Source organism: Peromyscus eremicus, chromosome 1 (genome assembly GCF_949786415.1).
Source record: "Peromyscus eremicus chromosome 1, PerEre_H2_v1, whole genome shotgun sequence".
Classification (NCBI taxonomy): Eukaryota; Metazoa; Chordata; class Mammalia; order Rodentia; family Cricetidae; genus Peromyscus; species Peromyscus eremicus.
This window is the reverse complement of record NC_081416.1, coordinates 25,356,458-25,382,137: the sequence shown is the minus strand read 5'-3', so window position 1 is coordinate 25,382,137 and position 25,680 is coordinate 25,356,458. Positions and strand designations below refer to the sequence as shown.

The 25,680-nt window shown below is 43.0% G+C and overlaps 1 protein-coding gene across 8 annotated transcripts in view; it reads right to left on the bottom strand.

Annotated features, from left to right (window-relative positions):
* Cpeb3 (cytoplasmic polyadenylation element binding protein 3) overlaps nucleotides 1–25,680 on the bottom strand; it is a 188,147-nt gene that overhangs the window by 91,407 nt on the left and 71,060 nt on the right. For 4 of the 8 annotated variants that reach the window (XM_059258700.1, XM_059258683.1, XM_059258692.1 and 1 more), the window contains 2 exons: nucleotides 20,156–20,315; nucleotides 7,599–7,655 (listed from right to left, as the gene is read on the bottom strand). In XM_059258700.1, the coding sequence (XP_059114683.1) occupies nucleotides 7,599–7,655; nucleotides 20,156–20,315 (217 nt within the window). Of the gene's footprint in view, nucleotides 1–7,598; nucleotides 7,656–16,090; nucleotides 16,174–17,873; nucleotides 18,006–20,155; nucleotides 20,316–25,680 lie in introns of those variants that run through there. The other 4 variants (XM_059258731.1, XM_059258709.1, XM_059258724.1 and 1 more) reach the window with 4 other exon arrangements.

Here is a 25,680-nt window from a genome sequence, read left to right as displayed (position 1 = left end):
GCTGAGACAGGGGAATTGCCGCCGAGTTTTAGGCCCACCTGGGCTACACAATAAGTTCCAGGCTGGCCAAAGCTATATAGCAAGACCCTGTCTCAACCAAACAAAAACTATTTTTTACTTTATCACTCACAGTAAGCAAAAATAACAATGTGCTCCTCCAATTTTGAAAAATTCCATTAGGAACTCTAGCAAAGCTGGCTTTCTTTTTATTCTGGCACAAATGCATCATGTGCTCAGTTCCCTCTCTGCCACTTCCTTTAAGCTGAGCCTCCCCAAGGAGCTCATACTCAGCAAAGCATGACAAAGAGGGAGCTGAGGAGCCAAAGCAACCACCCCGGAGTCCACCCAACACAAACAGCCATACTAATATGGTTCATGTTTTCTCTTTTGATTCAACAAATGCACTGTCAGCTCTCAGTTCCAACACAAATACAGGAAGGCATTCTGAAATATGTCAAGACATTAGTTAGGAGGAGAAATGTAGAGGAAAGCTTTCGCTAAGGTTCCAAGTGGCCCAGTGCATGGGCTATGTATAGAGGATTTTCATTGGTCAATGAGTGACTCTGGAACTTCTCAAACAGCTCAATGTCTTTTTGGTTATTAGGTTTCTCTTTTATTATAGTGCTGGGCGATAAAACCCAGTGTTTCAAGCTTCTTATGCATCACTCTCGCCCCAGATCCCCACCCCCTTTTAAGATATTAACATTTTGAGTTTTCAAACTGTCCAGGTTTTCTTGAAGGACTCTTCAGTTTCCAACTGCCTGGAGTATTCTGATGAGGAAGAGCATGGACAAAGAATCATCTCCCTGTCAGAGGTCGTGGCACTTCAGATTTCCTACTCACCTCTTTTTCAAACACTAATTATAACTTGGAAATATCAGAATAAAATAACAATGAAAACTTAAATGCTGGGCATAGTAGCACCTGCCTGTCATACCAGCCCATCAGAGGCTGAGGCAGCAAGACTGACTGCTGGGAGTTCAAGGCCAGCCTGAGCTACATAATAAGACCCTATTTCAAAGAACAAAAACAAAACAAACAAAAACCAACAACAAAAAGCTAGGCACAGTGACTCAGAAGTAGGAGGTTCATGGCAAATTCAAGGCCAGCCTGAGTACAGAGGTCTCAAAAATAAAAATAATCAATATAATATAAGCTCCTATTTTGGAACTCTAACATGCAAATAAAGGGAGATCTTTAACAGGCAGCCATAAAGCTGAAACAGGAACCAGAGGCAGGGACAGCTCACATAAGCTTTATCCACAAGTCAGTCACTGTGCTGTGTACCAGTCATTTTCATGGTCATTATCTCCACTTTACAGGTGAGGAGATCAGGGACAATGAGGAGTGAAGACTGAGGCCCTGAGCTGGTAGAGCTGGTAAGAGGTGACAGCAGATCTGCCTGACCCCAGACATAGCCATCTACTGCTGTGTTAGTTAAGTACTGTGTGGGAAGGTTTCCTGTGCCCTCAGATGCTTGCCAGAGAGCTGTTGGAAGCAAACGACTCTACCCACCTCAGGCACACTACTCTGTTTGTGTACTCATCAAGCAACTTCCTTCATTTGCCAGTTTCCCTAAGCCAGCTGGAAAGGGAGAAAGTCAAAAGGAATAAACTGCACACCCTCGGCAGTAATGCCTCTTAAGCTGACAGTGACCATTCTGGCCTTGAACATGAATTTGACCTTAACTTGGTTGACTTGGGCCAATCATGGAGGCACTTTTCTGAGAATCAGCGTGAGAGAAAATCACCAAGTCAGACAACCATCCTATGGAAGGCCACAACTGCTAAAGCAAATGTATACCCACCACATAGAAAAGCAAAACCACAAGCTACCATAAGCGTCAGAAGAAAACCTGCCTGATACAAATACTACCACGGAGGAAGCCAGAAGCACTCTCAGGGGTCTCCCTCCTTTTCGGGCAGGGAAAGCTGTATCAAAACTTCTGGAGCTGTTGGAGTAAAAATAAAGATGGCGCAGTGGATAATCATTACAACAGCAAGGGGGACTATTACCCACTCTAGAAGAAAGAACACAGTTTCACAACTACTTTTATTTTGGAAATACTAGATAAGCAGTGGGTCATACTGACAAGTGAGGGTTCCTTCTACCATCCACCCTTTTATATTCTACAACACTGAAGGAATTCATTTCTTTCTTAGCTGTGTCTCAGGATCCAGCCCAAACACAGGCCTACTAATTCTTACTAGACTTATAGTCTTAAAAACTTACTTATTTTATCTGGCAGTGGTGGTGCATGTCTTTAATCCCAGCACTGGGGAGGAAGAGGCAGGTGGATCTCTGAGTTCAAGGCCAGCTTCGTCTACAGAGCAAGTTCCAGAATAGCTAGGGCTACACAGAGAAGCCCTGTCTCCACGCTCCCCCTCAAAGATTTTTTTTACATTGTTTTTTATATATGTGTGAGTGAATGTCACATATGACCAGGTATCCTCAGAGGCCAGAAAAAGGCATTGGGTCCCCTGGAGCTGGAGTTACAAGTAGCTATGAGTTGACCAATATGGGTGCTGGAAATAAAGCGGGTCTTCTGAGAAGTCTCTTAACTGTTGAGCCACTCTCTGGTCCCTAGATTTACTGTCTTTTTTGTTTGTTTGTTTGTTTTTTGTTTGTTTGTTTGTTTGTTTGTTTTTTGGTTTTTCGAGACAGGGTTTCTCTGTGTAGCTTTGCGCCTTTCCTGGGACTCACTTGGTAGCCCAGGCTGGCCTCGAACTCACAGAGATCCGCCTGGCTCTGCCTCCCGAGTGCTGGGATTAAAGGCGTGCGCCACCACCACCCGGCTGATTTACTGTCTTAAAGAGGAAAAATCAGGGAGATGAGCCTAGTCAGCAAAGTGCTTGCCTGGCAAGCATGAGAACAACTGTGGGGCAGAAGGTGAGTTGAGCATGGTGGCACACTTATAATCCCAGTGCTCGGGAGGCAGGCACAGGGAAATTCCTGGGCTCACTGGCCCAGCAACAGCCTCCTTTCTTCAGCAAGCTCCAGGCTAGCAAGACAAGTCTGCAAAGAACGGTGACAGTGCCTGAGGAATGACATCCAAGGCTGTCTTCTGGCCTCCAGATGCATGTTCATACATGTGCATGCACAACACCACCCCCCACCCCCCCACCCACCCCCACCCCCCACCCCCCCACACACACACGTAGATTCTGGCTTTATACAAATCTTGCCAACCTTCCCATATCCTATGTGCTTATAGACTTCCTGCCAATTCCTCCTTGCTTTCCACAACTAGTATCCTTTCCTTCTCTCCTAAGCTTATTTCCTGTCTTCTGGATGGTATCAGTAGTGGTGTTTCTCAGGGTTAAATGTAATTAGGAGCTGGGCAATGGTGATGCACACCTTTAATCTCAGCACTCAGGAGGCAGAGGCAGGCAGATCTCTGAGTTCCAGGCCAGCCTTATCTACAGAGTGAGTTCCAGGACAGCCAGGGCTACACAGAGAACCCCTGTCTCAAAAATCAAAAAACAAAACAAAAGAGTAACTGGGAGACATGCCCTAGGACAGCAGACCCCAGAAAACTGGCCCACATGCTCTGACAGGTGTGAATGCTCACCCTGGCACCTCCCTTCTCATCCAGTCAAGAGAGCTGAGAACATACTTATATCTCCAGAGGAAATCCAGGTTTGGGTGGGCCAAGAAATGAAAGAAGGACACTGTGAATGGTGGCTTTATGCAGAGTTTAAAAACAGGGACTGTTCAAAGGAAGAAAGGAGAAACTGGTTCACAGAGTTCCTCCACCCCACCTTTCAACATCTCACCGAGGCCCAGGATGATCTTCAACCATGCTCAAGTTTCAAGGAAACTTCTGCCTCAGCCTCCCAAGTGCTGGGACTACAGGTGCGTACCACCCTGAAAAGCACTTCTTTGTTTTCTTAGCTACTCCCTCTCCTTTTAAAAAATGTAGCTAAACTTCTATTTAGTCCCCTTCAAAGACCAAAAATTGTGAATTAGTAAAATTTTAGTGATTTCTGTTTTGTTTGTTTTTGAGACAAGATCTCTCTGTGTAGCCCCGCCTCTCCTGGAACTCATTGTATAGACCAGTCTGGCCTTGATCTCAGAGATCCATCCACCTGCTTCTGCCTCATGAGTGCTGGGATTAAAGGTGTGAGCCACTATAAATTTTAGTGGTCTTTAATTTCATTCCAATCATTCCTATGTAAAAGTTGAGGGAGAGAAGAAACGACCTTCATAGGACAGAAACTTTGGGATGACAGATGACAGGGAAAACGGAAGACAGAAATACCTGTGCGCTGCTGGGCACGGGGCATGAGTCTGCAAGGCCAGCAAGAGTTACAAGTGGGGCAAGTGAGTCTGAGGCTGGCCTGAGCTAGACAGACTGTCCCAAAGAAACCAGGGGTGGGATAGAAAGGGAAGAGATTATGGAGCTGTGTATGGTGGCACATGGGTCAAATCCCAGCATTTGGGAGGTGGAGGTGGGAGAATCTCAACTTCTAAGACCAACCTGGTCTCTACATAAATACTACACACACAAACATGTCTGCATACATTACACACATGTAACTAGATGAGCTGGGCTCAATGTGTCAAAGTGTGCAAATCCCACATGTAAGACAACCAACAGAGGATGAGACCATGCCAAGATGAGAGGATTTTGAAAGAGAACTGACTATAAGCAGAGCAAATGCCAAACTCTGGTTGTTGTTTTTTTAATGGTTTATTTTGAGGAGCCAAATGGATTTGTCAATCCTGGGAATACCCAGAGAAGCAGCACCTAAGACTAATATACTCTTGCCTGCCATCACATTCCAACTATCTATATAGCTCATCAACATGTGACATACATATTGGCAAAATGGCCTTCTGACCTCCACACCTACACCATGGCATATATACACTTACCCCACCCCCAAACATTATTCACCACAAAATACTTTTTTGAGTATTACCTAATCAGCCTCCTTTCTCTAAGAGATGCAACTGATGCTAAAAGGGAGATTTAAGCAAGCCACATGTACAGTGTGCAAATCTCATAAATGAAATCTCTTATTTTATAAACCAAACATAATCGAAACCTCTTGAAGAGAAAATGTCTTTTAGTTTCATTTTCTACACAGAAACCAACAAATTGCATCCTCTCCCTCTTGCAGAAGACAATTCACATCATGTCAAATTAGGTCATTTCCAGATAGACAGCAACTGCTTCAGGCAGACAATACAATACTACCACACTATTCCACTATTCCTTCATGGTCAGCTCTAACTCCCATCTTCTAACGATGTCTCCTCATAGTTACTAACGAAGCTCAGCTAAGCATGTTATCAGTTCTCTCTCCTCTCTCTCCTCTCTCTCTCTCTCTCTCTCTCTCTCTCTCACACACACACACACACACACACACACAGATGTAGCATAATCTCGATGTGCAGTGTCCTCTCTCTCTGAAATAGGGAATGAGAGGCACATACTTTGGAATTTGCATTGTCAAACAGGACACATGCATAGCGCGGATCAGGGCTTGTGTCACCAAGCAGAGCCAGCAATTCCCACATGCTTAGGGTTAAGTGCTGCATGTCAGATCCAAGGAAATGTGTAATATTTTAGATTAAATGTGTATATATTTTAGAGAATCTAAAATCTGTCTTAAGAAGTTCTAATGGAAGTTTAAAACCCTTACTCAAGAAGAAAGTGGGTTAACATACACAGCCCTACATTTACTCAGTATGTCCCCCATGTGGACCGGGAATTGGCCTGTACCCTGAGAGAATAAGAGGTCACAAACTGGTATCACTCACTTGACAGAGGAAAAAAAACTGCAATTCTGAGAGTCAACAGCTTGTCCGGGCCTCCTGATGACAAACAATTTCTGTGTAGGTTCTTGTGAAGTTGTTTGGTCTGTACATGCTGGAGAGACAAGCTGACCCTGGGCAGACACTGACCCTGGGCACACTTCCAGGGTTTTTGTTTTTTGAGACAAGGTGTGGAGATCACATTTATCTCTGCTCTAAGTTCTCCATACCGTGCCTCGCCCTGGATGATTTTCATTTTTACACACAGCACTGGGCCTCATTTTGAGTGCTAACACAGAAGCAGGGTGATTCTGCACCTCTCTGTACACACAGATACCACAACTGTGCGGCACCAAACAGGAGACAGACTGACAAACAGCTTACCCCACCCATAAACTGATAAAGAAGATTAGGAATGCGTGAGCACACTGACATATTAAAACTGAACCAGAGAAACCAGGCCCAAGAATTTACGGACTCCTTCACCTAGATTCCACAAAGAGGAGGACACCTAACATGTGGTAACGACAGGCACACAGGCCTGTCACCTGACCGTCCAGCTGTGCACCAAGGGACCCACAGGCTGAGAACTCCTGGCTGTCCCTAGGGCTTCACTTCAGCTGTAACCCCCATGGTGGTGTAACACACTGTAACTGCAGCCCCTCCCCGTCCATCAGTTGCCCACTGCCTCCTGTCTTACGCCTCCACGGTCTCACACCTCACCTCTGCAGGCCTGCTCAACCTGGAGACCTTGTGGCTTGGCTCTGCATGTCTCTAGCAGTTCAACTGGGTCCTTTCTATTGTCTCTAACTACCGCAAGGACTGCTTCTGTCTTTACCTGCTCTCTGCCTCTGCCTCCAGGAGGGATCCGTGTAACTCCTGAACTCTGCCCTTTTCTAACCTACAAACATACATGTTTATATAAATAGTGTGCTGTGTGTAATGAGCGATATGAAAAATTCAGGCATAGTGCTTATAGCACAGTCTCAAATAGCCTAAAATGCCTCAAGCTCTCTACATAGTGAGTGTAACCTTGAACTCCTGATCCTCCTCTACCATTACATCCCAAGTGCTGGGATTATAGGTGCGTGTCACCACTCCTGACTCTCCAAAGCATTGAGCAACTCAGCAACATTCTGGTTAATAATTCTTTTTTTTTTTTTTTTTTTTTTTTGTGGCTCTAGAATGTAATCCCATAATTATACTGACAAAACCACTTCTGACCAGCAAAGCTGCTAACATCTATAATATACAAATTTTATCAATGGAAGAGCCCTGAATATCCATCTTGAAACATCTATGGACTGCTTACAACAAGGAGAGAATTATGTTATGTATAAATTAGCTAATTTATTTCTTCACATTTTCTGCCCTACTCTCCCTCTCTCCCGGTACCTCCTTCTTTCAGGTATAGAGTAGGAGCTGGGAACATTTCCTGTTACTAATTTAAAACTTTACTTACAAACACAGGCAAGTAGGCCAGGTTTAGTTCACAGGGTTGCATTCTGCCAATGCTGGCTTGGAGCAGTGAGTTTTCAAGTTTTTGTTTACTCCGAATCACCTAAATGACTGCTAACGTACAACTTTCTAGAATCCATCCTCAAAGTTTTTCATTCCATGGGTAGGGCTGTAGAAGACCCTGAGATTTTGTGTTTTTAGTAGTACCCAAGTAATGCTGATGCTGCTGGTACAGAAATCCCACTCTGAGAACCGCTTGTATAGAACAGTAGTCTACTACCCCCAATGAAAGATGAAACAGTGAAAGTCTAATTAAGCAAAAAGTACGTTGCAAACCTGACTGATACTTTTATAGAGTATTTCATAGGAAGACTTACTGTTCAGTGCCATAATGTTATCTGTTCCTGGATGATGGAAATTTATTCCCATGCGTCCTGGAAAATAAAGTAATTTTATCTTAAGCACATACACACACAAACAAACAAAAAAACATTGTTCAATATAATTATTTCAAATACACTACAAAATATACATTACAAAACATTACAGATTAATCTATAGCAATGCTATCAAGGCCAAAGCATTTACAACAATTTAAAATCAATTCATAAAACACAGACATGAAAAGCCTTAAAACAAAGCCAAAGTCTCAACACAAAATACAACCAAACAAAAAGAAGCTTCCGTTATAGTCTGAAATTTGTACATCTCCCCTATTAAATTTAAACAAGTCCATTTCCTGGGTAAGCATTTTATTTAAACAATCATGTATTTATGCCCTTCAAAATAAGGCATAAAAAAGAAATTTAGAGAAGTTTATAAACATGAAGTTTATAGAGAATAAAAAGACAGTTTCATAATGGCTCAAAAAATGCAACATAATTACCAGAGTAGCAAAATGAAGAAAGATGGTAAATTTTATGCAAATACAGCAAGGGAAAGAAAGACTGATGTAAAAATGTAAGCGTTCGTAAGTTGTCCTGCACTCCCTTTCCTTCTGGGGTTGGTTTGTATGGTGAGTCGTTGTGTTCTTTATGACTGTGTGGTCCTCCTGATCTAGAGCTCACCATGTACACTAGGCTGGTCTCTAGCTCACAGAGATCTTCCTGTCTTTGTCTCCCTCAAGAACAGGGATTAAAGCATGCACTACCTTGCCTGGCCCCACCACTAACTACTCTTAGGACCTGTGATAAACATGACTTTCCAAAGTTTCATCTTTATGAATAACATAGGAATTGAAACTTCTGCCCACATTGGTTGGCTTCCTATTTTTATATACGTCTGAGGTTAAGAATCATTTTTACATTTTTAATGGGCTGGAAAACCAAACAAAAGCAAAGAGGCAAAAGAGCCCTGTGTCTTATAAACCCTAAAATATTTATTCTGTAGTCCTTCACAAAGTTTGAACCCTTGATCTAAAAGACCATAAATAGAATCAGATGTTTCAACTAATGGCCCATTGGGATAAAGAGTGAAAGATGGGTACATGGCGGGGTAGGGAGTGGCGTTGGGGAGATGGATAGAGTGAGGTTCAGAAGTACAGAGGGAAAGACGCAAGGGTATAGAATGAAAGATGCAGATGGTTGCTGCTCTTTTCATTATTAGAGAAGACAGATGTACCAAAAAAATTAAAATTAAATCCAAAGAGTCTTGTATAGGAGGAAAATGTACTATGCAAGATTTCTTGACCAATTTCTTCAGTAAAATAGTTATCAAAATCAGGCGTGGTGGCTCATCCCTGTAATCCCAGAACTTGGGAGACAAGAGGAATGTTGGGAATTCAGGACCAGTCTATAGTTACAGAGTAATACCATGTTTCAAAAAACAAACACACAAAAAGATATAGAAACAATAACTAAGATGTAATATCTATATATTTGACTCTGTAAACTTTTCATATATAGTTACTTTGAAAGTTATCATGAAATCCACAGAAAAAATGTTAATTTTTGTTTGTTTTTTGTTTTTTTGCTTTGTTTTTCGAGACAGTGTTTCTCTGTGTAGGTTGCCCTGACTGTCCTGGAACTCGCTTTGTAAACCACGCTGGCCTTGAACTCACTGAGATCCACCTGCCTCTGCCTCCCAAGCGCTGGGATTAAAGCCACTGCCGGGCTGAAAAATGTTAATTTTAAGACAAGTGTTTTACCACTGAGATATCCCTACGGTCATTGTATTTTATAGCCACTGCTTAAATAAACATCAATTACATTTGGGGAAGAATAGTATAGAGAAAGCTGGAGATAAAGGTTTCTGATTTTTTTCCTATAACAGCTACAGCTCTACATGTAACTGTAAAAGGTCCAGTTTTCATTTGGTATTAAACTCTATTATTGGGAACTGGAGGCAAACAACACTGCTAAGCTCAAGACCACAGAAAAACAAAGTAACTTAATGAAAGAAACCAAAGTCCTCACTTAACTTTATACCACTTATATTGTGTGTGTGTGTGTGATGAGAAAAATTAATGAAACTGTTAAATAATAAAGGAAATATTCTTAAATATATGATTTCTGTAGAAAACTGTTTTCATATTAGCTATAAACTAATTACTAGGAGTTTTAAAAGTATCCCATTGTTGGAAGCCATATTTAACATAACTATACTTATCCCACATGCCTTACTATGCTTTTCTAATTCCTAGGTCTCGTTAGAGTCTCTGAAAGTTAAAGTCTATACCATATGCAATGCTGTCTCCTACCAACACCTATATGAAAAACTGTTTCACAAAAATTTGTCACCAGAACAAGATTTGACTCAGTAAGAATTTACATTCTGGCTGGGCGGTGGTGGCACATGCCTTTAATCCCAGCAGAGGCATGTGGATCTCTTTGAGTTCGAGGCCAACCTGGGCTACAGAGTGAGTTCCAGGAAAGGTGCAAAGCTACACAGAGAAACCCTGTCTCGAAAACAAAACAAAACAAAAAGAATTTACATTCTGGTTTCATTTAATTAAATCAATGTTCTTTACACCCAAAACTAACATGCATGAACACTAAAAGTAATATCCTCTAATTCAGCTTCATCATTCTAGGGTATCAACCACACTAGCTAGTTGCCAGAAAGTCTACATTAAAAAAAAAAAATCCCATCAAGACTTCAAACTCACTGTCCATTGGAACTTAAGGAAAACAGAATCTCTTTAGTTAGATGCTGGCACACATCTATAGCCCACACATAAGAGGCAGGGGCAAAAGAATCACAATTTCAAAGTCAGCCTGAGCTACACAGTAAAACCATCTCAAAACCCAAACAACAATATCATGAAAAAGTCAGAGACAGTGGTGTACAGGCAATCTCTCTGTGAATTCTAGGCCAGTCAGCACTATATAGTGAGATCTTGTTTAAACAAAACATGAAAAGCAGGACCTCTTCAATCTTTGATCAGTGAATATTCAAAGGACAGTATGGGTCCTTAAAAGGGACCGATGATCCTTAATATTATAACAATAAAGGAAGGCTGTCAAGGACATCGAGTGACCCCAAATTTAGTTGCTCTTCATTCAACTTCAATTCCTGTATAATAGAGAATTACCTACTTTACTGACATTGCACCAAATAAGGTTTCTATGTTTTTGGAATGTTGCCCTTTTTAGCCTCAGAGCTTGATCACAGCTACATGGCATTTTGAGTTTCTTGAAGAGCTAGAACACTTCACCTTGATGAACTTGAGAGGCAGTGGCTACTTCCTAGTTATCATCCTCTACCTCACTGGTTACTTGCAACTCTGTTATAAGGAGTAGAGCAGGAGGCACTGCCGGGTCTGATGGGGGAGGCCTGCCGGGTCTGATGGGGGAGGCCTGCCGGGTCTGATGGGGGAGGACTGCAGGGTCTGATGGGGGAGGACTGCCGGGTCTGATGGGGGAGGCCTGCCGGGTCTGATGGGGGAGGCCTGCCGGGTCTGATGGGGGAGGACTGCAGGGTCTGATGGGGGAGGCACTGCCGGGTCTGATGGGGGAGGCCTGCCGGGTCTGATGGGGGAGGACTGCAGGGTCTGATGGGGGAGGACTGCCGGGTCTGATGGGGGAGGCCTGCCGGGTCTGATGGGGGAGGCCTGCTGGGTCTGATGGGGGAGGCCTGCAGGGTCTGATGGGGGAGGACTGCCAGGTCTGATGGGGGAGGCCTGCCGGGTCTGATGGGGGAGGCCTGCAGGGTCTGATGGGGGAGGCCTGCAGGGTCTGATGGGGGAGGCCTGCAGGGTCTGATGGGGGAGGACTGCCGGGTCTGATGGGGGAGGCCTGCAGGGTCTGATGGGGGAGGACTGTTGGGTCTGATGGGGGAGGACTGCTGGGGTCTGATGGGGGAGGACTGTTGGGTCTGATGGGGGAGGACTGTTGGGTCTGATGGGGGAGGCCTGCAGGGTCTGATGGGGGAGGCCTGCAGGGTCTGATGGGGGAGGCCTGCAGGGTCTGATGGGGGAGGCCTACAGGGTCTGATGGGGGAGGCCTGCAGGGTCTGATGGGGGAGGCACTGCTGGGGTCTGATGGGGGAGGACTGCCGGGTCTGATGGGGGAGGACTGCTGGGGTCTGATGGGGGAGGCCTGCAGGGTCTGATGGGGGAGGACTGTTGGGTCTGATGGGGGAGGACTGCTGGGGTCTGATGGGGGAGGACTGTTGGGTCTGATGGGGGAGGACTGTTGGGTCTGATGGGGGAGGCCTGCCGGGTCTGATGGGGGAGGACTGCTGGGGGTCTGATGGGGGAGGACTGTTGGGTCTGATGGGGGAGGCCTGCCGGGTCTGATGGGGGAGGCACTGCTGGGGTCTGATGGGGGAGGCCTGCCGGGTCTGATGGGGGAGGCACTGCTGCTTGGGAAAAAAAAAGCAGTAGTTTTTACCTTTCCTGATCTTCTCCCTAATTTTTTTTCAATGAATCTTTGGATAAAAAGTAACATAAATCTTGAAAGGAACTCTGTGTCAATACTGGATCCCTAGAATCTATAACCTGAATATAATTTAGATTTCCTACTAAATATAATGTTTTTGGTAAAGTTAAATATGACTTTTTAGTTTATCTCTTCAAAAAGTAGTGTTTAGCATAGAAATGCAATCTATTTTTATTGAATAAAAATTAGAATATATAGAAAAAATAAGATCACTAAAGACAAACACAGTTTTTATTTATACTTTTCACTGTAGAAAACATGCATGAAGCTTTCTTTTCTAAGACTGATCGTTTTATAATTCTTCTTAGTGTAATGTGCATCTAAACTTTAACACCTATTACAGGATTTTGGAAGAGAAAGAGTGTAGTGGCAGAGAAACCTCGATGCTAAATTCAGAAGAGGCCATTTCTTTTCGCTTCCTTTTGTCCAACAAATGCTGCTGTTGAATCAGCTGTGAAAACAGGACTGAGCGTGTGACATCTGGTGATTCTGTTACTGCAGTCTGGTGCTGCCAGTGTGACATCTGTCACCTGTCCATGAGTCTGCTATTTTTAAAGTGTTCTTGTCGCTAGCTGTCGTTCAAGTATAGTGTCAAGTATAAGGTTTCAAAAGCTGGGAGGCATCCGTAGTCTTACTAAGTGAAACGATGCTGTGGAAACCTGAGACTGCCCCACTTTGCTCACATCACAGGACATGACAGACAGGAGTCAGGAGAGGATGGAGACAGAGGGTAGAGAACCGAGTTATGTCTGTTTAGAATGGAAAAAAAATCACATCTTCATAAACTCAATTGACTCAGATTTTAAAATCTACCTTACAGTTATTCAAATTTCAGAGCCAAACAAACCCCATACTTTTGTGTGTCCAAATAAAAACTGGATTTTTTATTAATTCATAATTAGTATGGAAGCCAGTTCTTCAGCACACTAACACATTTTTCTTTAATCACCCACTTTACTGTAAAAAAAAGTCAAGTACTTAAGCAGCTTCAAAGAGAATGTAGTGCTTTGTTCAAGAAAATAGTCTTCTAAACTTTACCTACTTTCTCTAAAAAGTTAGAGATACACTCCTAGAGAAACAGTGGAGTCGGGTGTGGTGGATATGCCTACAGTACCAGGTCTCAAAGGCTGAGGCAGGAGCATCTTGAATTTAAGACCCGCTTGGCTCCACAGTAAGACCCTGTCTTCTCAAACAGAAAAGGGAGGGGGTGCAGATCTTGAGGCTGAGCAAGTAAACTCACCACCAAGCCCAGTGACCCGAAGTCAGTGCCTGGGACATGGTAGAAAAAGAAGACGGATTCCTACAAGTGGTGCTGTGAACTCTGTGTAAACAATATATTAGTTTTTAAAAGCTGAATTTCTTTTTAAGGCAATGGTAAAATCTGGTACTATAATATGGTATTATAGATCTGTTCCAAATAACCAATAAGCAAAAAACTGTGAGCTCAGAACTGAAGTCAATTTTGGGCAAGTTCTCTCTCTCTCTCTCCCTCTCTCCCTCCCCCCCCTCCCACCCCGGGGAGGGGGGACAGGCTGTACTGCGGGCTCCAGTCACACCGTTCCTAGCAGCTGGGGCTGCAGGCATGCTTGCTATCACATCACAATTGCCATCAATTCTTAAATCCTTTGCACTTGTTTTCTTGGTTAAAGCTGCAGCTCAACTGAATTAGAATTACAGAAGTTAGTACCCAGGTATAATCTTCCTTTTATAACTGTTAGGTGATGAAAATGGTCATATCTTGAGCGAGGCAGTGGTGGTGCACACCTTTAATCCCAGCACTTGGGAGGCAGAGGCAGGTGGATCATTGAGTTTGAGGCTAGCCTGGTCTACAGTGAGAGTTCGAGGACAGCCAGGGCTGTTACACAGAGAAACCCTGTCTCGAAAAAAAACAAAAACAAACAAACAAAAAAGCCGTATCTTAAATCGGGCAAAGTAACAGAACAATGCTACCTTTAGTCGCGGCTGCAAAGGAAGGTGAGACAAGGAGATCTCTTAAGTGCAGGGGTTCAGGGCTAGCCTGGGTGACCAAGTAAGCCTCGAAGAGAGGAGGAGGTTGGAAATACACAGACATGAACAATCACTTCTTGGTGATTCAGTCTGTCTCCAGCAGTTGACAGGGTCCTTTTGTCCTTCCCTTTAGGTGTTGGGAATCAAACTGGGACACACATGCAGCAGCTAAGACTCGGCTAACTTTGTAAAGGACAAACCGACATAGGTCGAAAGAAGTTGACATTGAAAAAAAACTGAGCAATGATTCAAGCTACAGAATAGACAGCATATTTTCTTCTGGAGGATCAAGTCAAAAGAAAATGTAATGAACATATATGTCTTTTAAAAAAACAAGGGAACCTAAAAATTCCCCAAAGGGAACCAATTTTGTCTAAGTCTGCCATATTACATTTAAATATGATGAATAGAGAAAAGTGTCTCTGTAACAGCAAAGGAGTGGCATTCACATCTTCCAAGTTCTGTCAATTTAAATGTGCTGAAGCACTGTTACCAGAAAATGAGCTATTTTTTCCTCAGACTTTTTCCAGTATATCTTTGAAACGCAGGGCCTTCAATCTGAGTTCTCAACCAACACCTGCTCTTTTCATTTTTCAAATCTCAGTTCCATGAATGACAAAGGAAGAGAAAATCCAAATACACAGAACCAGTTCATCAGTCATTATCGGCAGTCAGCAGACCAGGACTCCGGTGTAAGAGTGAGGATGCAAGGGATGAAGGAACCCTCCCCTTGCTGCTGTCCCAGCGGCCTGCTGGATGTGCTTCCTCAGCCAGAGGATGGGATCTCGCTTTCTAGCGATCAGCTACTTTGTCCAAAGCATATGGCTACTATTTCCTTGTTTATTCTAGTAGGAAAGGTGATTGGCCAATCAAGCCTAATGACTATAGGTTTTCAAGTCGGAAGACAGTCTCATACAAAGAGTACAGTGATGAATCTTTTTTCCTTTCTCTCCTCTTATTTCTAACACTAGAAATCCTCTTTCCCTACACAGTTAGGAAGAGGGTTGGATTTGAGGAGAGATCAGTTCCTTCCACCACTCCTATCTCTGCTAATCCAAGGACTTCTGTGTTTAGAAACAAAGTATCAATATTCATAAATTTATATTTGTCTCAAAACCCTCCTGTCTCATCAGTATGAGGCATCTCTCAACCAAAAAGGATATACAAGGTGTAAGACACAAAGACCTTATTCTGCGCTCTGTTATTGCCAAACTGAACCAGCAGGTGACTGCAACAAGGTGCTTTTTTCCCTTCCTTCTCCTGCAGGATTCAAACCGGAGGCTTCTGCACAAAGGCACTTGCATCCAACAGAAGGCACTCCTCTGGGATTCATCATCTAGACTGAGCCAGCATGAGCACAAACACAACAAAAGACCTCGAAGGTCTGATTTACTGAAAGAGAAGTCTTCTTCCCTAAACTTCCTGCTCTCACACTAGCCCTTTCTTTTTCTTGAATTAAAAGAATGCTTGAATAAAATGATTTTTCACTAAATATTTCTTAAACAATAGATACTGATATCTTCTATACGACTACCACTGTGAATATGCACCACGTCCATTTTAAGTATATCATGAAGTAATTTACGTCATATTTGAATGCTTGGTGGAACTATTTTGGAAAAGATTAGGAGGTGGCCTTGTTGGAGAAGGTGTGTCACTAGGGCTGGGCTTTTTGAGGTTTCAAACGCCCACACCAGGTCCAGTCTCTCTGTTCTCTCTCTCTGTTCTCTGTTCTCTCTCTCTCTCTCTCTCTCTCTCTCTCTCTCTCTCTCTCTCTCTTCTCTGTCTCTCTGTTCTCTGTCTCTCTGTCTCTGTCTCTCTGTCTCTCTGTCTCTGTCTCTCTGTCTCTGTCTCTCTGTCTCTGTCTCTCTGTCTCTGTCTCTCTGTCTGTCTCTGTCTCTGTCTCTCTCTCTCTCTCTCTCTCTCTCCTCCCCTCTCCCCCTCTCCCCCACTGTCCTCCCCCACTGCCCTCCCCCACACACCTCCAACTTGAGATTTATGTGTTCAGCTGCTGCTCCAGCTCCATGCCTGCCTGCCATGGTGGTCATGGACTCACCCTCTGAAACTGCAAGCAAGCCTCCAATTAAATGCTTTCTTCTGTAAGTTGCCTTGGTCATGGTGTCTCTTCACAGCAATAGAATACTAAGACAGCTATGTTATTCAGATAGACAGTTTTCGAAAGTAATTTAGGGCAGTTTTCTTTCTCCTACACATGGCTTTTGAAAATGATGGTTTATCCTTCAATAATCACTACTTATCTATGGAAAATAAAAACAACTGTGACTATTTGCAGCCAACATTGAGTTGGAGTCTGGTCAAGAAATAAGTCTGTACTGATATGGCTTAGTTTATTACAGGGGTCAAGGAATGAGCCACGCTCACCTCCACAGAAAATCACACGCAGGATCTGCACAGTCCCTTGTGCCAGAGATCTCATCTTCCCACCTATTTTATAAGGTGTGTTATCTTAATTACAAGGTTTTAAAGAAGCTAATGTATTCAGTTCAATAGCCAACTAGGGGCAGATAAAGAACTCAAATCTAGTTTGGACTGACTACAAAGTTAGAAAGGTTGTGTTTTGAAATTTCATCTCCTACATAGACAATGTAGGACATCTGGGAGGCTCTTAATAAAGACGACTGAATAACTTTGCTATTTCTAGGTATTGAGCCTACAGCAGGCTTTTTAACTTTCTTTTTTGACCCACTACATATTATTTGAATTTTTTTGTATAGTAAGCAGAATGTAGGATTTTTCCTAAAGAAGACTGAGTTCTAAGAATAACACCAGTGTAAACAAGCACCCCCAAATCCAACTCTGCACTTGAGTTTTGAGACACACACATACCCAACCCCATCCCACAAACAGTGTCCCCACATTCAAGAGGGAAAAGATCAAGACCGAGGGTTTAAGGAGGATACTTAGGAAGGAAAGAAAAGGTGGAACAGGGCAAAGCACTTCCCAGCACATAGTAGGTGCCCTAATGCATCATCTAGCCCCTACCGTTCAACCTACCCTGATGCTTCTATCTTTGGACCCATATATCATCACTATGAATGTGCCTTAAGCAAAAGCTACATGAAGAAAAACTTACAGCAGCATTACCTAGGATAGAGAAAAACTGGAAAGTCTAAATTTATGTTCTAACAATAAATTATAAATCAGAGAGAAATATGGTTATTTATTATTATTGAAAATAAAAACTAAAGGTTACACCATCATAATGTTTCTTATGCTTTAAGTTACTTATATGTATATGCATGTTCATGTGTATAGACACATATGTATGCATGTGGAGATCCGACAGAGGACAATCTCTGCTGTTGTTCCTCAGATACCGTTCACATGTTTTTGGTGAGGTTGTGGTTTTGTTTGTTTTTGACATGGGGTCTCTCATGGCCTGGAACTCATCAAGCAGGCTAGACTCGCTGGCCAATTCAGTCTGCCTGTCTCTCCCCAGCACTGGGATTGTGAGCACGTTGCTAGCATACCCAGCTCTTTTCACTGGGCTCAGAGATTGAGCTCAGGCCATCATGGTGCAAGATAAGTACTCAGACTGAGCTATCTCCCCAGCCTGAAGACTGAGCTATCCCTCCAGCCTGAAGACTGAGCTATCTCTCTTCAGCCCAAAGACTGAGCTATCCTTCCAGCCTGAAGACTTAGCTATCCCTCCAGCCTGAAGACTGAGCTATCCCTCCAGCCCAACTTTTTAGCCACCTTTTATTCTGACAATTTTCTTTACTTTTAAAGCTAAAAGTATCTTACACATTTTCTTTTCTCCTCTTCCTCTTTGTTCTTGTTCTTGGTTTTTTTGAGACAAGTCTCACTACACAGCTCTGTGTGGCCAGCTGGGTACTTGTTATGTATAAGCTCAGGCTGGCCTTGTGCTTGTATCACTCTCCTGCCTCTGCTTCCCAAGTGCTGAGATTATGATGTGCACCACCATGCCCAGTGTCAAAATATTTTCTTAAAGGTGCAAGTGATGTCACTGACCACAGGGACATAGTGATGTCACTGACCTCAGGGAAGTAGTCTGTTTATAGGAAATCATGCAGTTCAGTATGACAAACTGGGAAGTTGAAACCATATTCAGACTATAAAAAAGTACATACTGGCTGGGCGGTGGTGGCGCACGCCTTTAATCCCAGCACTCGGGAGGCAGAGCCAGGCGGATCTCTGTGAGTTCGAGGCCAGCCTGGGCTACCAAGTGAGTCCCAGGAAAGGCGCAAAGCTACACAGAGAAACCCTGTCTCGAAAAAAAAAAAAAAAAAAAAAAAAGTACATACTAAAGGTCTCAACTCAGTAGGCCATAATACATGTATGGTGAAGCAGTCTTTGACCTCATATTTGCTAGTAAAGAAAAGTCTGCAGAGATAGTGGGGCCCGCAACTGAAGAAGGGACATCACAAATGGGAAAGATCTTTACATTACAGTGAGGTTACCCTCTCTCCCTGTGCCAGTGCTCTACTTCATATGGCAAACAGCTTCTGCTGTACCAGTCTGCATAAAATTCTAAGAAAAAAAAAATCAATGTAGAGACTATAATCTAAAATCCTTTCCTATTTTTTTACTGAAAGAATACAGTGGTGTACCCCTATAATCCTAGCACTCACAAGGATGGGGCAGGAGGATTGTCTTGAGTTCCATGATCAGCCTGAGATAAATAATGTGTTCTAGGACAGCCTGAACTATACAGTAAGAAACCTGTCTCAAAAAAAGAAAGAAAGAAAGAGCGAGCAGAGAATCCAGACCAAGATACAGGAGGTATTCACAGAAGGTTAAGTGGCTGAATGATCAGGAGAGGCAACCCATGGTAGAGGAAAATGACAAATGCAACCTCGAAACAGTCTAAAAACAAAACAATCTGTGAATATCGGTGTTTTGTTTTTTTTAACATCATTCACACCTCTAAGTATAACATGCTTCAAATTACCATGGACCTAATCTTTAACTGAAGAAAGATGTGGTAAGAGACTAAATATAACAGCAAATATTTTTTTTTCTTTTCTTTCTTCTTTTGCTGAAGGCCTTAAAATCTAGTTTTTCTCCAGACCCTTTATTTTCTCTGTTGCTTACCGTTACTACTCTTCCTCACTGAAAAATAAGGAAAGTAAGCAGGAAAATGATGAGTGTGACAAGAAAATGGTGCAAAGGATTCTGGGGAGGAAATGAATGTCAGAGGTTCAGTTGGTCACATTCTAGATACGGGCCTAGTGAACGCCAGAGAGGAAGAAGTCCTCACAATTTCAGAAGATGTGGAGTTCGCTCAAGATGGCCATCCTTGTGGCAAACTGTTCAGTTTTTAATTAAAGTCCTAACTCAAAATGGAGTGGATATTTCCACACTGGTAACTTGCATTACAGTTGAATATCTATAAAAAGAACCATCTGTAATTATGGTTTACAGGGGCTCTATAAGTCCTACTATTGTCAATTTCGCAATGCGTTACCTCATACTGAACTCAAAGCATGCATACCCTCTAAGATATCTTCCGTGCACTGTAGCCCATACTGTGCAAAGGGCCACTGGCTGCACATTGGCTGCACAGCAATGCTCCTACACACGAAGGTGTTAGACTCCAGCACATGGGACCGTATCTATGAAGGAGCTGTGCGTGATGCTCCTATACTAGGCAGGTGTTAAACGCTAACACAATGCTAACCATATCTATGAAGCTTTCTGAAGGGGTTTTGAAGATTAATTTACTTTCTTGAGGTATACTTGGACTTAAATGAATTCTACAGATTCAGCTAAGGATTCCAAATGTACAAAGCCCAGAAAATTTGGCTTCTAGTTTCATGCTATAACCATGACCTCAGCTACCCAACATAGACTTCTTCCAGATAAACAGATTAAGGTTACCAACTATGATTACTGTAGGTAGCTGAACCCAGGTTAAAAAAGAAAATCAACTTTAAATACATTCCACAATGCTTTACAGAAGCAAAACAAACAAACAAACAAACACAACAAAAAAATCACAATTATTAAAAAGCTGATTTTTGCTTAAAACACCAAGCAAGAATGGACATATGAATATTCCTAACCTGCAAAATGATTCCTCCACATTATATCAGCGAAACTCATTGGTGGGCCACTGGGAGGGTAGTGTTTACCTTTCAGAGGCTCATGATCAGTCCTTATCATATCCATTAAGGAGTTCTCCAAGGAGTGCAAGTTAAAAGTGTCATAGGGCCTACTCCGGTCCTAAAAATAAAAACACAGAACAAGACAATATATAAAATGACTTCATAAAATTAACATTTGTTCTGCTTCCTGCTGTAGACTGGCAATATGAATGAAAGTTACAAACAATTCTAAATACACATTCACTTTTTACTAAGAAAAATGACAGCGCCAATACTTTCAATAGAAGTATTTATAATAAAGTGCATCCTTTTCCTGATAGTCTAAAATATAAACGTCCCGTTTCTTCTGACTAACTTTCTCTCAAATGCAATGGGTCAAATGCATTAGTTTGCCTTCTACCATCCATTCCCTGTCTTCCAGTGGACATAGATTGCCCACATTCCTAGAGAACAACAGAGAACTTAGTGTAAAATCAGAATCACTTTTCTGAAAACACAGAAGGTTATTGTAGGAAGAGGCTAAGGCAGCAGGATCAGTAGTTCACCTGTGGAGCGAGTTCCAGGCCTGTCTGAACTATACACATAGGCACTGTCTTAAAATACAAAAAGTCAAAGTATGACATGACTATGATTTCAATGTAACTGTAATAAATCACTTTAATATTTATGACCAGGAAATTCCATACATGGATAGTTTTTTTGTTTTTTGTTTTTTTGTTTTTTGTTTTTTTAATGTGGAGAGAGAAAGATAAGCTTAAGACAACTGGAAGTAGAGAACTGACCCCCACATGTTGTCCTCTGACCTCCACATGCATTCTGGGGCATGCACACACACACATGCACATACATACACCACACACACACACACACACACACACACAAGAAAATGCAACAAAATAAAATTTTTTTTTATAAGACAGTGTTTCTCTGTGTAGCCCTGGTTGTCCTGGAACTCAATCTGTAGATCAGACTGGCCTCAGACTCAAGAGTTCTGCCTCCCAAGTGCTAGGATTAAAGGAGTGTACCACACCACCCGGCTGGCAACTTTTTAAAGCCAGAAATAAAAATTCATCATGAAGAGGAGATTAAATGACATTAATAAGAACAGTCAGTTTAGGATGACTGACACAGTGTGGCAGGGCTTGCCTATTATTCCAGCAGTTAGGAGGCTGCTATAGGAGGCTAGCTTGGGTTACACGGCCAAGACCCTGACCCTCCTCCATCTCCCCTAGAAGAAAAGGTTGTCTGACGACATTCAAGAATCTTTCTGGCCAGGGCAGTCTGTTGTTTTTATTTTTCCATTTAAACTTTAATGCAGTCTTTCAAGGTGGGAAAAAAAATATCTATTATATGCATTAGGAAAGTGAGTTTAGTAGGTAGAACCCAGATCTACACTCAAAACCAATACCCTAAGGAGTATAAAATTCTGTCCAAAGAAGTTGACCCAATGCACATAGGATAGTAAACAATGACTTCTATGGAAGCATAATATTGCATGCAATCACTGATGAAATAACCTTGTTGGCATGTGGTAATGAGTTCCTGTCAGGAGAGGATATAAGAACTTAGGTGATTACCTATCAGGAAAACTAGTGAAGGTATTTAGGAGAGTGTCTCATGGATCTAAATTGAAATGATCCCCAGATCAGTCAGACTATCAAAATCATGTGTCATTTGGGTTGAAATACAAGTTCCTGTGCTGGGGAGATAGCTGAGTTGGCAGAGCGCTAGCCTGGCAGGCAGAAGGACCTGAGCTCTCCCCAACCTACATGAAAGTACAGGCTGTGGTGGCACATGGGGGGGCACAGAAACAGGGGGACCCTGGGGATCCCTGGCCAGCCAAGCCTGTCCTGCTCAGAGAAGAACAGTGGACGACTCCTGAGGACCAACATCCAAAGTTAAACTAGATTCTACACTAGTGTGCTTCCTCTCCCTCTCTCCTGGACTCTAGTTCAAACATGTTTAGTAATATTTTATATGAAAAGCCAGCAAGATGGTCAGTGGGGAAAGGTGCCAAGCCCAGTGCTTTGGCAATGGTGGCAATGGTAAAGTATGTGTCCCACAAGCTGGAAAACTTTAGTTCAGATCCATCACTCATCTAGAAAACCCAGCACAGTATACCTATAACCCCAGTACTGAGAAGGCTGACACAGGCAGATGGGACTCACTAGCCAGTTGGTCTGAGAATCTCTTTCAAAAATTAAGGTGGAGACTGATGGACAAGGACACTTAACTCTGGCCTCTACGAGAATGCACATGTGCACACACATACACAAAAGAACACACAACAGCTACCTGTATGGTGTCTACTACACAAAATGCCTTCTTTAATGCCACATCCCAGTACTGCAACATAGATTTAAACATCTAGAAGTTCATGGATACAAACCAAACAGGGTTCATTAATGCTCAACAGATGAAAACGTGACATGTGAAAGGCGTAACAGAATTTGCACATGCTTCTTAACTGAACAAAATTGCAATCATTAAGATACTTGTTTTCTCATAAAATCAATTTTATTCATGCTTCATCACTTTATATTTGTGGCTTAGCATTCATCCTTTTGATTTTACTATACAGCTGTGCTGTGGGGAGGTCCCTGGCTTCCTCTGGTCTCAAGCCCAGAAGCAGTCTCAATTCTTATGTTTTCCAGGAGAAGAATTTAGTCCAGACACAGGAGTAGATCACACAGTCAGCAGGAGTTTAGCCAGAGCCAGCGAGAAGCACAAATCCATTTGAGGCTGAGGGGACCAGGCAAGCAGCCCTGCTGATCCTCACAGGCTGGAGCCAGTGTTTCCCTCTTCTCCCTGTTGTTTCTTCCCAGGTGCCTCCCTCGGGGGCAGCCCTAGAAAAGGGGCATGCTTCCCTCAGAAGCCCATTTTACCTAGAATTCAGAATACCTGTTATAACTGAAAAGTTTACTAGGAGCCAGGAGGTGGTGGTGCACACCTTTAAGCCCAGCACTCGGGAGGCAGAGAGGTAGGCTGATCTATGAGTTTGAGGCCAGCCTGGTCTACAGAGTGAGTTCCAAGGCAGTCAGGGTTACACAGAGAAACCCTGTCCTTTAAAAAGAAAGGAAGGAAGGAAGGAAGGAAGGAAGGAAGGAAGGAAGGAAGGAAGGAAGGAAGGAAGGAAGAGAACAAAGAGCACCAACACTCTGCATGTGCTCCACTGACAGGAGTCATGATGCCACTTTGATCTGATCTAGTGAGCATGGGTCACATCGTCCACTGTCCCTTCCACATCTGTTTCTGGGGTCCTGGGCTTAGCCTATCTGGAGCTGACCAGTGCCATTATCTTTGCATCCTGTTTCCTTGGGCTGCCCCACCCACTGTTCTTTATGTCCTATCTTTGGGACCTGCTGGTCAGTCCCTCCTACCTGTATGTAGTAAACAGTGCTAGAATAACTAACTCATTAACTAGGAAGCCAGTCAGAAAAAAAAAAAATGAAAAAGAAAAAAACTGAAAACTTTGCAGAATGTTCAGTGAAAAAAACTACAACTTACGAGTCACAGAAGTTAGAAATAATAACATAGACTAGAGTCCAGGCCAGATTCAGCTGTGAGTGTGAGACCCTGTCAAAAAAGGGCAGAGGTGGTGAGGAGGGGGTGGCGTCAAGAGGGCCCGGCAGATATTAGTGTCTGCTGGGTGACCCTGAAGTCCTCAGCAGACCCCTGAGGACCCCTGGAGAGAACTAGCTTTTAAAAACTGTCTTCTGACCTCCACATGAGCACTCAACAATACACAAACTAATACACAAAACTTACTCTTGAAGTTCTTTCCCCCAAGTTTTATTTCCTCACAGAGGAGGAAAGGAAAACAGTTTTCTGTTCACCTCCAACATGCAGCTCCCCAGCAGAATGAGAACACCTGTAAGCAACACAGCTCATTGTTGAAGCTCCCTAATAATGACCACAGATAATCAGATGTTCATATCCAACAGTGGTTCATGTCCATACTGCATAAGGCTCAACCTCTTTCCCCTGCCTGACCTAATATTAATAAATTTATCAAATATTTAAAATTATCTCACTACTCAAGGAAGGAAGGAAGGCAGGCAAAAGTAAGGTGCATCTGTAATGGTAGCACTTTTGGGAGGCTGAGGCAGGAGGATAGAGGATGTGAGGGCAGCCTGGGCTGCACAATGAGACTCTTGCCTGAAGAAACAAAGTCTCTAGGAGATATGTTTTGTCCTCTCTTGTGAGTGAAAGTCCTGGACAGATGGAGTCAGTAGTGAAAGGTTACCAGGGTCCAAATTCAACCAAATCCATGTGACCTCCTCCTCCCCCGTCCCTCTCTTTTAAAAACACCTCCACACCCTCTCTAACCTAACCCAGACAATCCAGAGAGCCTCTTCCACCTCTGCCACACAAGCCACCTGACTCATGCGCCCCTGGTCAATGACCTCATTCAAGGGACAAGTAATCAACCTCTTAAAAGACTTGATCACTCTCCAGTCCATCCACAGGCCCGCCTCTCAGTCCCCGGTCGTTCACTCCCTGCTTTCCCGGCTTTTTTTATACTTGGGTGTTTTCTTTCTCAGAAACACAAAGTAGAAGACTTTAAGAGCCAACAGTATCTGGGAGCCAAATGATGAAAATAACCATAGCAGGTCAGCATGATGGCCCAGTGGATAATGGAGCTTTAGGCTAAGGCCGAGGACCTGAGTTTGATCCCCAGGACTCACATGAAGAAAGGAAAGAAGCCAACTCCTTCAAGTTCTCTGGCCTCCACAGGCTGGCTCCCCCTCCATCTCTCTCCTCTCTCTCTCTCTCTCTCTCTCTCTCTCTCTCTCTCTCTCTCTCTCTCTCACACACACACACACACACACACACACACACACACACACACACACACACAAACTAGAAATAAAATAACAAAATAACCATGGTACCTTGTAATATGCTAGGCACTGGACTGAGTGTCTTCAGTTCTCTGCCACCCTCGGGATAGACGGAGCTTATGCAACTGTTCAAAGTCACGTTGCAAACCTACCAGACAGATGTATAATTGGCAAAGATTTTTTTCCCCCATTTAGTAGGCTGTCTCCTTGCTTGAATGATGATGTCCTTTGCCATACAAAAGCCTTTTAGTTTCACAAGGTCCCATTTATTAACTGTTTAATATCTGTGTAATCGGGGGTCCTGTTCAGAAAGTCCTTTTCCATTCCTTCCTATCCCCTGCTTTCTCTTCTATCAGGTTCAGGATATCTGGTCTGAGATTGAGATCCTCCATCCACTCGGAGTTGTGTTTTATGTCTAGTGATAAACATACATCTATTTTCATCCTTCTACATGCAGCTATCCAGTTTGACCAGCACCAATTGTTGAAGAAGCTGTTTCCTCCAGTGTGCATTTTAGGCTTCTTTAGCCAAAATCAGGTGTTCATGTGTGTTTGGACTTATGATCAATGTTGTCTGTTTTTATGCCAATACCATACTATTTTTTTGGTTTGTTTGTTTTTTGAGACAGAGACCTCAGTA